Source organism: Heterodontus francisci, chromosome 12 (assembly GCF_036365525.1).
Source record: "Heterodontus francisci isolate sHetFra1 chromosome 12, sHetFra1.hap1, whole genome shotgun sequence".
NCBI lineage: Eukaryota > Metazoa > Chordata > Chondrichthyes > Heterodontiformes > Heterodontidae > Heterodontus > Heterodontus francisci.
Window position 1 is genome coordinate 111,728,135 of NC_090382.1, and position 12,623 is coordinate 111,740,757.

At 44.9% G+C, this 12,623-nt stretch overlaps 1 protein-coding gene across 1 annotated transcript in view; it reads left to right on the top strand.

Moving 5' to 3' along the window:
• LOC137375744 (protocadherin-10-like) overlaps positions 1-7,990 on the top strand; it is a 44,936-nt gene extending 36,946 nt beyond the window's left edge. The window contains exon 6 of the mRNA XM_068043132.1: positions 7,748-7,990. Within this exon, the coding sequence (XP_067899233.1) occupies positions 7,748-7,990 (243 nt within the window). The remainder of the gene's footprint in view (positions 1-7,747) is intronic.
• Positions 7,991-12,623: the final 4,633 nt, after the last annotated feature.

The following is a 12,623-nucleotide window of genomic DNA, read 5'->3' on the forward strand; positions in this document are numbered from 1 at the left end:
TAGGAAAGCACTGGAGCATTGCGAGTCGTCTCCTGACTGGAGGTCATGCTGTTGGTATTTCCTCAATTGCAGTCAAAGGCTGTCCATCAGCAATGAGAATCATTGACCCTCATCGCAGTTTTGGCTTGCATCTTGATTCCATATCTCTATTCTCGGTAACAATTTAGCTCTCACATCTCTCTGTGATCAGAAAAAAAACTAACAGTACTCAACAACTTTTGAATATTTTTTCAATGATTTTTTCCCTCTTTCAACTTTCTCCCTTCTCCCCTGAAACCAGTTCCTTTAGTACATTTAGTATATTTCCAGGGGCGCTGACTATGCCCAAGTAGCTAAGATCGTTCTGTTCCGAAGAAGGGTCACTGACCCGAAACGTTAACTCTGCTTCTCTTTCCACAGATGCTGCCAGACCTGCTGAGTGGTTCCAGCATTTCTTGTTTTTATTTCAGAATTCCAGCATCCGCAGTATTTTGCTTTTATTATAGCTAAGATCGTGAGCGTCCCGAGGATGGTTGGTCGCCGGCCATTTTGCTGTGAGGTGCATCACAGAGAAGTCCAATCCTGTCTTCAACCGAACTCCACACAAATGCATTTACTTGAGAGCGGGTTTCCTTCCGTGTCAAGCAGCACACTCCATCATAAATTTCAGCCTAGGAGATTGGCTTGGTCTTTATCACCTTGTGATCGACTGAGATAATGCTGTGGTACGACTGAAATATGTGGACGACGTACCTTTGTGGTCAGAACAGTTCTGATTTGATGCGTTGGACCGGTTAGGCGAACCTTGCCAGAATTAATAATACAAAAGCAAAATGAATAGTAATGGAACAAGGAAGGAAACAAAAGATGGTCTCGAGGAGGTTTGAATGGCAGAAGGATGACCAAATATCATCCGCCATGCAGAGTGCCCTTGGAAGCAAATGGCTATTGGGAGTTTTTCCAAGTGCACCTCAGAACCATGGCAGATGAATTTGGATGACTCTAACTTCCTAAGCTGGTCTTTACTGGGGCTCTGGCACGTTTTCGAGGCTCCTTGCCATCCACCAACAAGTACCCCGCCCCCCATCCCATTTCATGTCATGCGCTGTTGAGTTCATTAAATAGCTTTGCCCAGCTTGTGCATATTAGTTCTCCAATCACTTTATCTACCCTATGTGGTCATTTGAGCTTTCATTGTTGGCATTTGAGCACTGAGTTTGTGACCGTCCCTCAGCCACCACCACATGCTGTTCAATAGGGGCATCCTCTTCCTCGTCTCTAACTGTGGAAGTCACTTCCAGCATTAGTGGTCGAAGCACAAAACAAGTGGTTTTGACAAGTGGTTCTCGTTTTTGTCCAAGGTAGGATTCAGCTCAGGCATTTGCTCCAAATGTTGATGCAATGCTTCAAACTAAAAGGGACCAGGAGTCGAGACGAGCATTAGCAGTGAACGAAATCTGAATCTAACTAAGTAGTAATATAGTTCATATTCATCTCCTTTTATTTGAATAATATTTTCTGAACATGTTCCAAGCAAATGCCAAAGTAACAGATCAGGTCCACCATAAGTAAATAGTCTGGAGCCCTGGTTTAGAACTTGATATCGCAAAGTGAGCTATTATTACTGTTTATATCTTTTATCTGAAGTGAAGAGTATTCCATCACACACCTGATTTGTGTGTTGTTGGGTATGCAGTGTGAGGAGGGCAGTCACTAGCCGCAGAATACTTAGCATCTAAACTGCTCTTGTAGCCACAGGAGATGGTATCCATTGGCTGGTCTAGTTAGTTTTCAGGTCAATTGCAACCCCATGATTCTAATGCAGTGGATGTGTGGGGCTAGATTCAACGATGATAATGCTAATGAATGTCAATTGGACATGGTTAAACTCTGTCTTCCCGGAGATGGTTATGTCTGGCAGTGAGCAACTCATCACTGGGATGAAAGATGCAGGCAATAACTAGGCTCAAGCTGTTTACACAATTAGCAAGGAGACCAGTGACCTGGTTCTAGATCGAACCCATTAACTGGCTAACAATTGCATAGCTCTCCAGGGTTTTATGATCTTCCACAGCTTTGGAGTTGATACTGGTTCTAGCTTTACATCCCTGCTGATGGAGCTTCCCTTAGTTGAATTGTATGCTGCGAATGTTATTTTCCATTTATCAGCCAAAGGATGGATGTTGTCCACGTCTTGGGCATGAACCGTTTCATTATTTGAGGAATTGCAAATGTAAGTGAACACTACATTCATCATCAAACATGCCCAGGTCTGTCATTATGATGGAGAGGTGGTCATTTTTTTTCCCTTTGGGAGCTTTACTCTCTATCTAACCCATTGTTTTGTATCTAACCATTTTTCTTACCCGTTTTTTTGAAAGTTGACTTTATACCCCAGGCCCCTTTCATTTTTGTTGAGGGGGGCCGTCATTCACCAGGCCCACTTTATATGTATTTAAATAAATAACTTTTGAAACAGATGAAGATCATTGGGCCTAAGACACTACCTGAGGAGCTCCAGAAGTGGCATCATAGGACCGAGATGATTGGCTTCCAACAACGACAACCTTCTTCGCACTGATCCCCATTGGCTTCAGTTTTACTGGAGCTCCTCGATGGATACCCAGTAAAATGATGCCTTGATATCAAGGCAGTCACACTCACCCATTCTCTGGAATTCCACTCTTTTGTCCATGTTTGGACCGAGGCTTGATTGAAGTCTGAAGCTGAGTGTCCCCTTGTGAAAACCAAACTAAGCATCAGTATGCAGATTATTGGTGAGTAAGTGCTGTTTGATAACACTGTCGATATCACATTCTATCACATTGCAGATGATTAATGGTAGGCTGATTGGGGGGTGGGAGGTGGGGGGGGGGCGGTTATTTTCTGGAATGTATTTAGCCTGCCTTTTGTGGATAGCACATACTTGGACAATTTCCATATTGTTGGGTAAATTCCAGTCATAGCTGTACTGGAAATGGAGGCACGGCTATTTCTAGAGAACAGGTCTTCAGTACAAAAGCCTTTGGTGCATCCAATGCATCCATTTCTTGATAGCCCTTGGAGTCAGTCAAATTGGACGAGTACCAGTATCTGTAATGGTGAAAACTCAGCAGAGCCTGAGATAGATCTTCAACTCGGTACTTGTGGCTGTCTTTTCTACGCAAATCCTGGGCTATGTCATTGTCGAGTTGTGGAGATTCATGGAGCCTGTTCCACCCAGTAGTTGTTTTCTAGTCTACTATTGACTGGATTGACTGGATTACTCTGCAGAGAGCCGGCACGGACTTAATGGATTGCTAAACTCTGGCTACAGCATGCTGCTTCCATTGTTTAGTATGTATGCACTCTTGTGTTGTAGCTTCACCAGTGTGACACCTCATTTGAAGATATGCCTGCTGCTGCTCCTAATATACTCTTCTATAATCCCCCCTCCCCACCCCCCCCTCCCACCCCCCCCCCCCCCCCACCCCCGTCCCCTTCCCTGCTCCACCCTCTCAGCTCACCCCCTCACAACCCCGTCCCAGCCCGCCCCCCCTCGCACCATCTTCACCCCGCACCCCCTTCCCCTGCACCCCCCCCACCCCCTCCCTCTACCCCTCCCCCTTGCATCCCCTCCTCCCACCGGCACCATCCTACACCTGTGTAGGGGCCCCAACAACCCCACTGCCTTGTGGGCGTCTCGGGAGAGACCAAGGCTAAGGGAGTAAACCCTAACAGAAAATCCGGAGCGGAACCCCGTAGGCGGTCATGTGTCACCTTTGGCATGTTTCCGGCAGTTCCTGCAGCCATACTGGTGCCAAACGTCGTGTCCTGCACTCCTTTGGACCCCACCAGAAAGGCCGAGAGGGGGGTTTTGACGACTGGGCAACTCTCAACCTCCATAAATTTGCCCAGGCATGCGCCATGGAGAGGTCACTCCATAGTTGCCTCACAGCGACTAAAACACCACTGACCACCTCCAGGCGCGTATCCATTGTCTCTCGAGATAACGAGGCCCAAAAGAAAGAAAGAAAGATCCCCCCTCCAGCAGGGTTGGTTGCCTCGCTTAATGATAATGGTAGAGTTAGGGATGTGAGCCTTCCTGGCAAGGCCAGTATTTATTGCCCATCCCTAACTACACTTGAGAAGGTGGTGATGAGCAACCTTCTTCAATCTCAGCAGTCCAAATTGTGTAGTGAAACTCAATGTACTGTTAGCGAGGGAGTTCCATAATTTTGATCCAGTGACAGTAAAGGAAGTGCGATATAGTTCCAAGTCAGGATGACGTGGAACCTGGAGGAAAACTTACAGGTGGTGGTATTCCCACACATCTGCTGCCCTTGTTCTTCTCGGTGGTCGAGGTCACGGGTTTGGAAGGTGATGTCAAAGGAGCTTGGCGACTTGCTACAGTGCAACTTGTAGATGACACACAGTTCTGCCATGGTCCACTGGTGATGAAGGGAATGACTGTTTCAGGTGGTGGATGGGGTGCCAATAAAGGGGGCTGCTTTACCCTGAATGGTGTCGATCTTCTTGGTGTTGTTAGAGCTGCACTCCCCCAGGCAAGTGGAGAGTATTCCATCATCTCCTGACTTGTGCCCTGTGGATGGTGGACAGGCTTTGAGGAGTCAGAAGGCGAGTTACTCACTGAAGAAGTCCCAGCCTCTGACCTGCTTTTGTAGCCACAGTCTTTCTTTTGGGCATTCTTAACTCGAGAGACAATGGATACGCGCCTGGAGGTGATCAGTGGTTTGTGAAGCAGCGCCTGGAGTGGATATAAAGGCCAATTCTAGAGTGACAGGCTCTTCCACAGGTGCTGCAGAGAAATATGTTTGTCGGGGCTGTTGCACAGTTGGCTCTCCCCTTGCGCCTCTGTCTTTTTTCCTGCCAACTACTAAGTCTCTTCGACTCGCCACATTTTAGCCCTGTCTTTATGGCTGCCCGCCAGCTCTGGCGAATGCTGGCAACTGACTCCCACGACTTGTGATCAATGTCACAGGATTTCATGTCGCGTTTGCAGACGTCTTTAAAGCGGAGATGTGGACGGCCGGTGGGTCTGATACCAGTGGTGAGCTCGCTGTACAATGTGTCTTTGGGGATCCTGCCATCTTCCATGCGGCTCACATGGCCAAGCCATCTCAAGCGCCATTGACTCAGTAGTGTGTACAAGCTGGGGATGTTGGCCGCTTCGAGGACTTCTGTGTTGGAGATACGGTCCTGCCACCTGATGCCAAGTATTCTCCGGAGGCAGCGAAGATGGAATGAATTGAGACATCGCTCTTGGCTGGCATACGTTGTCCAGGCCTCGCTACCATAGAGCAAGGTACTGAGGATACAGGCCTGATACGCTCGGACTTTTGTGTTCCGTGTCAGTGCGCCATTTTCCCACACTCTCTTGGCCAGTCTGGACATAGCAGTGGAAGCCTTTCCCATGCGCTTGTTGATTTCTGCATCTAGAGTCAGGTTACTGGTGATAGTTGAGCCTAGGTAGGTAAACTCTTGAACCACTTCCAGAACGTGGTCGCCAATATTGATGGATGGAGCATTTCTGACGTCCTGTCCCATGATGTTCCCTTTCTTGAGGCTGATGGTTAGGCCAAATTCGTTGCAGGCAGCCACAAACCTGTCGATGAGGCTCTGCAGGCACTCTTCAGTGTGAGATGTTAAAGCAGCATCGTCAGCAAAGAGGAGTTCCCTGATGAGGACTTTCCGTACTTTGGACTTCGCTCTAAGAGGGGCAAGATTGAACAACCTGCCCCCTGATCTTGTGTGGAGGAAAATTCCTTCTTCAGAGGACTTGAACGCATGTGAAAGCAGCAGGGAGAAGAAAATCCCAAAAAGTGTGGGTGCGAGAACACAGCCCTGTTTCATGCTACTCAGGATAGGAAAGGGCTCTGATGAGGAGCCACCATGTTGAATTGTGCCTTTCATATTGTCATGGAATGAGGTGATGATACTTAATAGCTTTGATGGGCATCCAATCTGTTCTAGTATTCTGAAGAGACCATGTCTGCTGACGGGGTCAAAGGCTTTGGTGAGATCAATGAAAGCAATGTAGAGGGGCATCTGTTGTTCATGGCATTTCTCCTGTATCTGACGAAGAGAGAACAGCATGTATATGACTAGTCCAGTTAAGTTTCTGGTAACCCCAGGATGTTAATGATGGGGGATGCAGCTATGGTAATATCATTGAATGTCAAGGGAAGATGCTTAGATTACCTATTGTTGAAGATGGTCATTGTCTGCCACATATATAGATCAAATGTTACTTGCCACTTAGCCCAAGCCTGAATGTTGTCCATGTCTCGCTGCATGTGGACACGGACTACTTCAGCATCTGAGGAACTATGAATGATACTGAACACTGTGAATCATCAGCAAACATCCCCATTTCTGACCTTATGTTAGAGGGCAGTTCATTGATGAAGAAGCTGAAGATGGTTGGGCCTAGAGCTCTACACTGAGAAACGCCTGCACTGATGTCCTCAGGATGAGATGATTGGCCTCCAACAACCACAACAATCTTCCTTTGTACTAGATAGGACAGCAAACAGTGGAGATTTTTCCCTTCATTCCCATTGACTTCCATTTTGCTAGGGCTCCTTGATGCCAAACCTGGTCAAATGCTGGATAGATGTCCTCTTGAATTCAACGTTTTTGTTCATGTTTAGACCAACGCTGTAATGAGGTCTGATGCCGAGTGGCACTGGCAGAACCCAAACTGAGCATCAGTGAGCAGGTTGTTGCTGTTTAGGTGGCACTTGATAGTACTATCGATGACACCTTCCATCATTTGGCTGATGATTGAGCGTAGACATATGGGACTGTAGTTGCCAGATTGAATTTGTCCTACTTTTTGTGGCCAGGACATACCTGGACAATTTACCACATTGTCAGGTTGATGCCTGTGTTGTAGCTGTACTGGAACAGCTTGGCTAAGTCTTCTGTACTTCAGTCAGGATGTTGGCAGGGTCCATAGCTTTTACACTATCCAGTGGCTTCAGCTATGTCTTGATATCACGTAGTGAATTGAATTGGATGATGACTTGCATCTATGATGGTGGGGGACCTCAGCAGGAGGTTGAAATGGATCATCTGCTCGCCGCTTCTGGTTGAAGATCATTGCAAATGCTTTAGCTTTGTTTTTTCACTGATGTAAAAACAAAATACTGTGGATGCTGGAAATCTGAAATTAAAAAAAAAAGAAACGCTGGAAATGTTCAACAGGCCCGGCAGCATCTGTGGAGAGAGAAGCAGAGTTAACGTTTCAGGTCAGTGATCCTTCTTCAGAACTGGCAGATATAAGAGAAGTAAAATATTTTACACGAGTAAAGCGGGGGTGGGGCAAGAGATAACAAAAGAGAAGATGTTGATTGGACAAGGTCACAGAATAGTTGTCCAGAAGGTCATGGAGCAAAGGCAAACAATATGTTAGTGGTGTGCTGAAAGACAAAGCATTAGTGCAGATAGGGTGTTAATGGACTGAAAACTGAAGAGCCACAAGCACAAACATGAAAAAAAAACAATGGGTAGTGCTGAGTATTTCCTGCGTTTCTTGTTTTTATTTGCACTGATGTGCTGGGCGACCCCATCATTGAGGATGTGGGATGTTTTTGGAGCCCCCTCATCTGGTTCGTTGTTTAATTCCAGTACCATTCACGACTGGTTAAGGCAGGACTGCAGAACTTTGATCAGATCCATTAGTTGTGGGATCGCTTAGCTCTGTCCATGGCATGCTTCCTCTGCTGTTTAGTATGCTTGTAGTTCTGTATTGTCGCTTTACTAGGTTGGCACCTCATTTTACGTATGCCTGGTGCTGCTGCTGGCATGTTCTACTACACTGCTCATTGAAACAGGGTTGGTCCCCTGGCTTGATGGTATTGGTAGAGTGAGAGACATGCTGGCCATGAGGTTACAGATTGTGGTTAAATACAATTCTGCTGCTGCTGATAGCCAGCAGGACCTCGTGGATTCCCAGTTTTGCGCTGCTTTGCTTGTTCTGAGTCTATCCCATTTAGCACGGTGGTAGTGGCACACAACATGATGGTGGTAAAGGACATACACAAGAATAGTGATGGAAGAGTCCGGGATAATGTCTGACAGGCATGATTCTGTGAATGTGACGAAGCCAGGCTGTTTGTTGCTTGACAAGTCCCTTGATGTTTGTAGGAGGGCTTTCCGGGGTGATTGGACTGGTAGTATTCAATACCTATGTAAAAACCAAGTGGTTTACCTGGTTTAGTTCTTAATATACCTCTTTGTAGCAGTTTTATGTAACTGAGCAACTTACTCGACCATTTCAGAGGGCAGTTAGGATTCCATTGTATTGTGATGGGTATGGAGTCAAATATTAGCCAGAACAATTAAGCACGGTCAGTTTACTTTCCTAAAGAGCCCTAGTGGACCCATTGATTTTTAAGGAAATCCTGATGACTCCAAGATCACAATTATGAATATAAATTTTTGATCTTGATTTGTATTTTTCAAACTAACTCAAATTCACAAGCTGTCATGGTGGGATTTCAACTCATGGCTCCAGATTATTAGCCTAGGTCTCTAGATTACCTGTTGAGTAAGATAAATACTATAGCACCATACCCAATGTACTCATGTCGTTTGTGATCAAACTTACCAGAGAAGTCTGGGTAGTGTGAAACGAGTCAGACTGAACCTGGTATGCCTAGTGGATGCCATTTGAGGAATTTGTATCGGACACATATAGAGTTCCAATTTGGCACATTGTCCAAGTTCAACAGGCACTTTATTCAGGAAACAGCTTCCTGTCCAGTAAAAGATCCCCAATGTGTTCCTCAAACAAGTCTACACAACATTTTATACATAATGAGACCCTTAAGTTTCTTGCCCGATCAAGAGAAGTTCGTGATTACATGATGCATATGTCAGTTAGGCCAGTGAACAAACCAACAGATAAAGTCAGTTGATGTCAAAGCAGTTCCTCGCTGATATCGTCAGGTAGAGCATCGATTTTGAGCTAGGTTTGTACCACTCATGCCACAACCAAGATCATAATCGTGCAGGTTTTCTGTCCATAACGAGCAGCAAGGTAACAGTAATGTTAGGTACAGGCGTTATATGTTTGTTGGACATTTCCACGTATTCCATAGAGTTCTGAAACTCAAGATACCTGACAGTCCATGGAGAGTTACTTCACGCAGTGCATATGATTCTCAAAAACAAGGTTATGGACTCGCATATGAGGTGGAATGGCATTTTAAAAATAGGGATTGAGGTGACAAAGCATTTTGTCCCATTGTATTATTTGTTGCATTTTTTTCCTACTGACTGTCGCACAGATTGGGTTAAAAGTAATCGCTGTTTGCTGATTTTTCAGACAGTATTCTCCCGAATACTAATGGATCAAGTAACGTTCCCTTTTTCCAAGAAGTATTTCTTTACATCTTTCCGACTAGATGCCCTTGAATTTAATTTTGGTTAATTTGGCACTTTGTTAGGATACAGAAAAACTGAGAGAAATATTTTGATTTTACTATAAGTGATTAATGCTCTTTTGTAGGCATGTATCCCATGTAATTGATGAGACGTAATTGGTTGACCTCCTAATGCTGTGAGCGATATGATTCTTAATGTTTCTTCTTCCAATAAATCTTTAAACATTTAAATGTTTTATATATATGGCTGGCGAAATTGAGGTAAGATATAAAGGGGCTCTCTGGCAGTATTTGACTGCACAAAAAGGCAGCGACTCTGTTTCAAGCATCAATTTTATATTAAAGATCAGCGCATCTTGGTTCTTTTGACTTTGTTTGGAGAACATTGCTATGGACTAACGTTTCATCATGGCAAACTAAGTAAGGCTAGACGGAAGATGGTGCATAACAACCAACAGCAGCAGATCAAACACTGCAGCAGGGGAGAGTGGTGCTACAGCATGTTAACATCTTTTTTATTGAGGACTTCAATTGGTCAAAATGCAGTGCTTTTCACGTATGTGCTGCCATAAAGTGCAACCTGCTTTAAATGTTTATTATGGTACTAACCATATGCTATCACTTTACTTCCATTTTTGACAAGTTAGCACTTCCTGTTCTGTAAATTAATAAAAGAACAAAAAACGAAAAATGCTTTTAAAATAAATTTGAATATTAGTGGGTGCATCTGTTTAGGCTTTTGGTGTGTAACCGCATATGATTTAATTTATGAATTTATGTTTTGCTACATTCAGACGATGACATTTACAAAATTATGCATAAGCATTGATAAGTACAGTTAATCCAAATGGTATCTTTATCAATGCAAGGTATATTCTTTATTTTCCTTCCTATGCTCTCTCTACTTCCAGAGAGATAAGCTGCAGCCGCGTATGGATGGGTACGTGATGACACAGGAAAGCCACTGACATTACTTTCAGTAAGTTATCGACTTGCTTTTTCATGCTTTCTACCACTGGATGGCATCACGTAATGAGATCTATTGAACAATTTTAGCATCGGGACGTTGCATTAAACTTTACTGATTGTCTACGTTTTCCAAATTATTTGTAACGAATCTTGACTGCTTATTGAAAATTTTACTCCACGGCTTCCAGAGCACCATTGTGAACATTCATTAGAGCTATTTTTTCAACTGTGTACGTTGTCTGCCTTATTGTGCGAGCCACTGCGGTGGGCATCAGTCCTCCCTGTACAATGGAAGACTGCAAGAACTTTAAATCTATCAAAATTCTTTGGTTAAAAAAGGACTACTTTTTCAATTACTATAGAATCCCTTTCATCTGAAACAAAGTTCAATACATTGGTCACATAACAATAGAATTAGCTCTTCCTTTATAATATTTGAAAGTCACTCTCTCCTTTAGTAGTTCGCTTAGAGAATCTGTCATGACATGCAGATGTACCACAGTAAAATATTATTCTCTGCCAGTGATAAAGATGCTATTGTCATTAGCGAAATATATTACTGAAAGAATAATCTTCATAACATTTATACCAGTTACATTCACAAGATCACGCAATAATTGCAGAAGAGGATAACCATACATTTTTCCCAGAAGTACCCTGCAGTCTGTTGCCGTTTCTAACTGATTCTTTAATGATTCGAGAGCTTGTGCTTCCAATATTGTATTCGAGAGGCCATTTCATGCGACGATCACTCTTTGTGTGAGAAGAAAAGTCCTGGTATTATTTCAAAATTGTATTTTATTGCTTGGAAACGGCTTCTACCATGCTGTGACCATTTTTCCTCAACCGAGGATTCCGCCCCGCCCCCACTGTGATTGACAGGGCCCTCAACCGTGTCCGGCCCATTTCTAGCACCTCTACCCTCACCCATTCCTCTCCCTCCCAGAACCGCGACAGGGTTCCCCTTGTCCTCACTTTCCACGCCATTAGCCTCCATATCCAAAGGATCATCCTCCGACATTTCCACCACCTCCAGCGTGATGCCACTACCAAATGCATCTTCCCCTGTCAGCATTCCGAATGGATCATTCCCTCCGCGACACCCTGGTCCACTCCTGTATTACACCCACCACCTCGTCCCCTTCCCATGGCACCTTCCCCTGCAATTGCAGGATGTGTAATACCTGCTCATTTACCTCCTCTCTCCTCACTATCCCAGGTCCCAAACACTTCTTTCAGGCGAAGCAGCGATTTACTTGTACTTCTTTCAATGTAGTATACTGTATTCGCTGCTTACAATGTGGCCTCCTCTACATTGGGGAGACAAAACACAGACTGGGTGACCACTTTGCGGAACACCTCCGCTCAGTCTGCAGGCATGACCCGAGCTAACGGTTGCTTGCCATTTCAACACTCCCCCCTGCTCTCATGCTCACATCTCTGTCCTGGGATTGCTGCAGTGTTCCAGTGATCATCAACAGCCTGACCTTGTCATACTCACAGAATCATACCTTACAGCCAATATGCCAGACAGCATCATCACCAGCCCTGGGTATGTCCTGTCCCAACGGTAGGACATCCCCACCAGAGGTGGCGGCACAGTGGTATACAGACCGAACAGAGTTGCCCCTGGGAGTCCTCAACATTGACTCCGGATCCCATGAAGTCTCATGGCATTAGGGCAAACATGGGCAGGGATACCTCCTTCTGTTTCCCACCTACCACCCTCCGTCAGCTACCGAATCAGTATTCCTCCATGTTGAGCATAATTTGGAGAAGCACTGAAGGTGATAAGGTCACGGAATATACTCTGGGTGGTGGACTTCAATGTCCATCACCAAGAGTGGCTCCATAGTACCACTACTGATCAATCTGGCTGAGTCCTAAAGGACATATTTGCTGGACTCAGTTTGCGGCAGGTGGTGAGGGAACAAAGAGGGAACACCCTACTGGACCTTGTCCTGACCAATATACCTGGCACAGAGGCATCTGTCCATGACAGCATAGGTAGAAGTGATCATGGCACAGTCCTTGTGGAGACGAAGTCCTGTCTTCACACTGAGTTGTGTGGCACTACCACCATGCTAAATGGGATAGATTCAGAACAGATCTAGCAGTTCAAAACCAGTCATAAATGGTGCACCATGAGTTATCACCAGCAGCAGAATTGTATTCAACCACAATCTGTAATCTCATAGCCTGGCATATCCCTCAATCTGCTATTACCATCAAGCCAAGGGATCAACCCTGGCTCAATGAAGAGTTCTGGAGGGCATGCCAGGA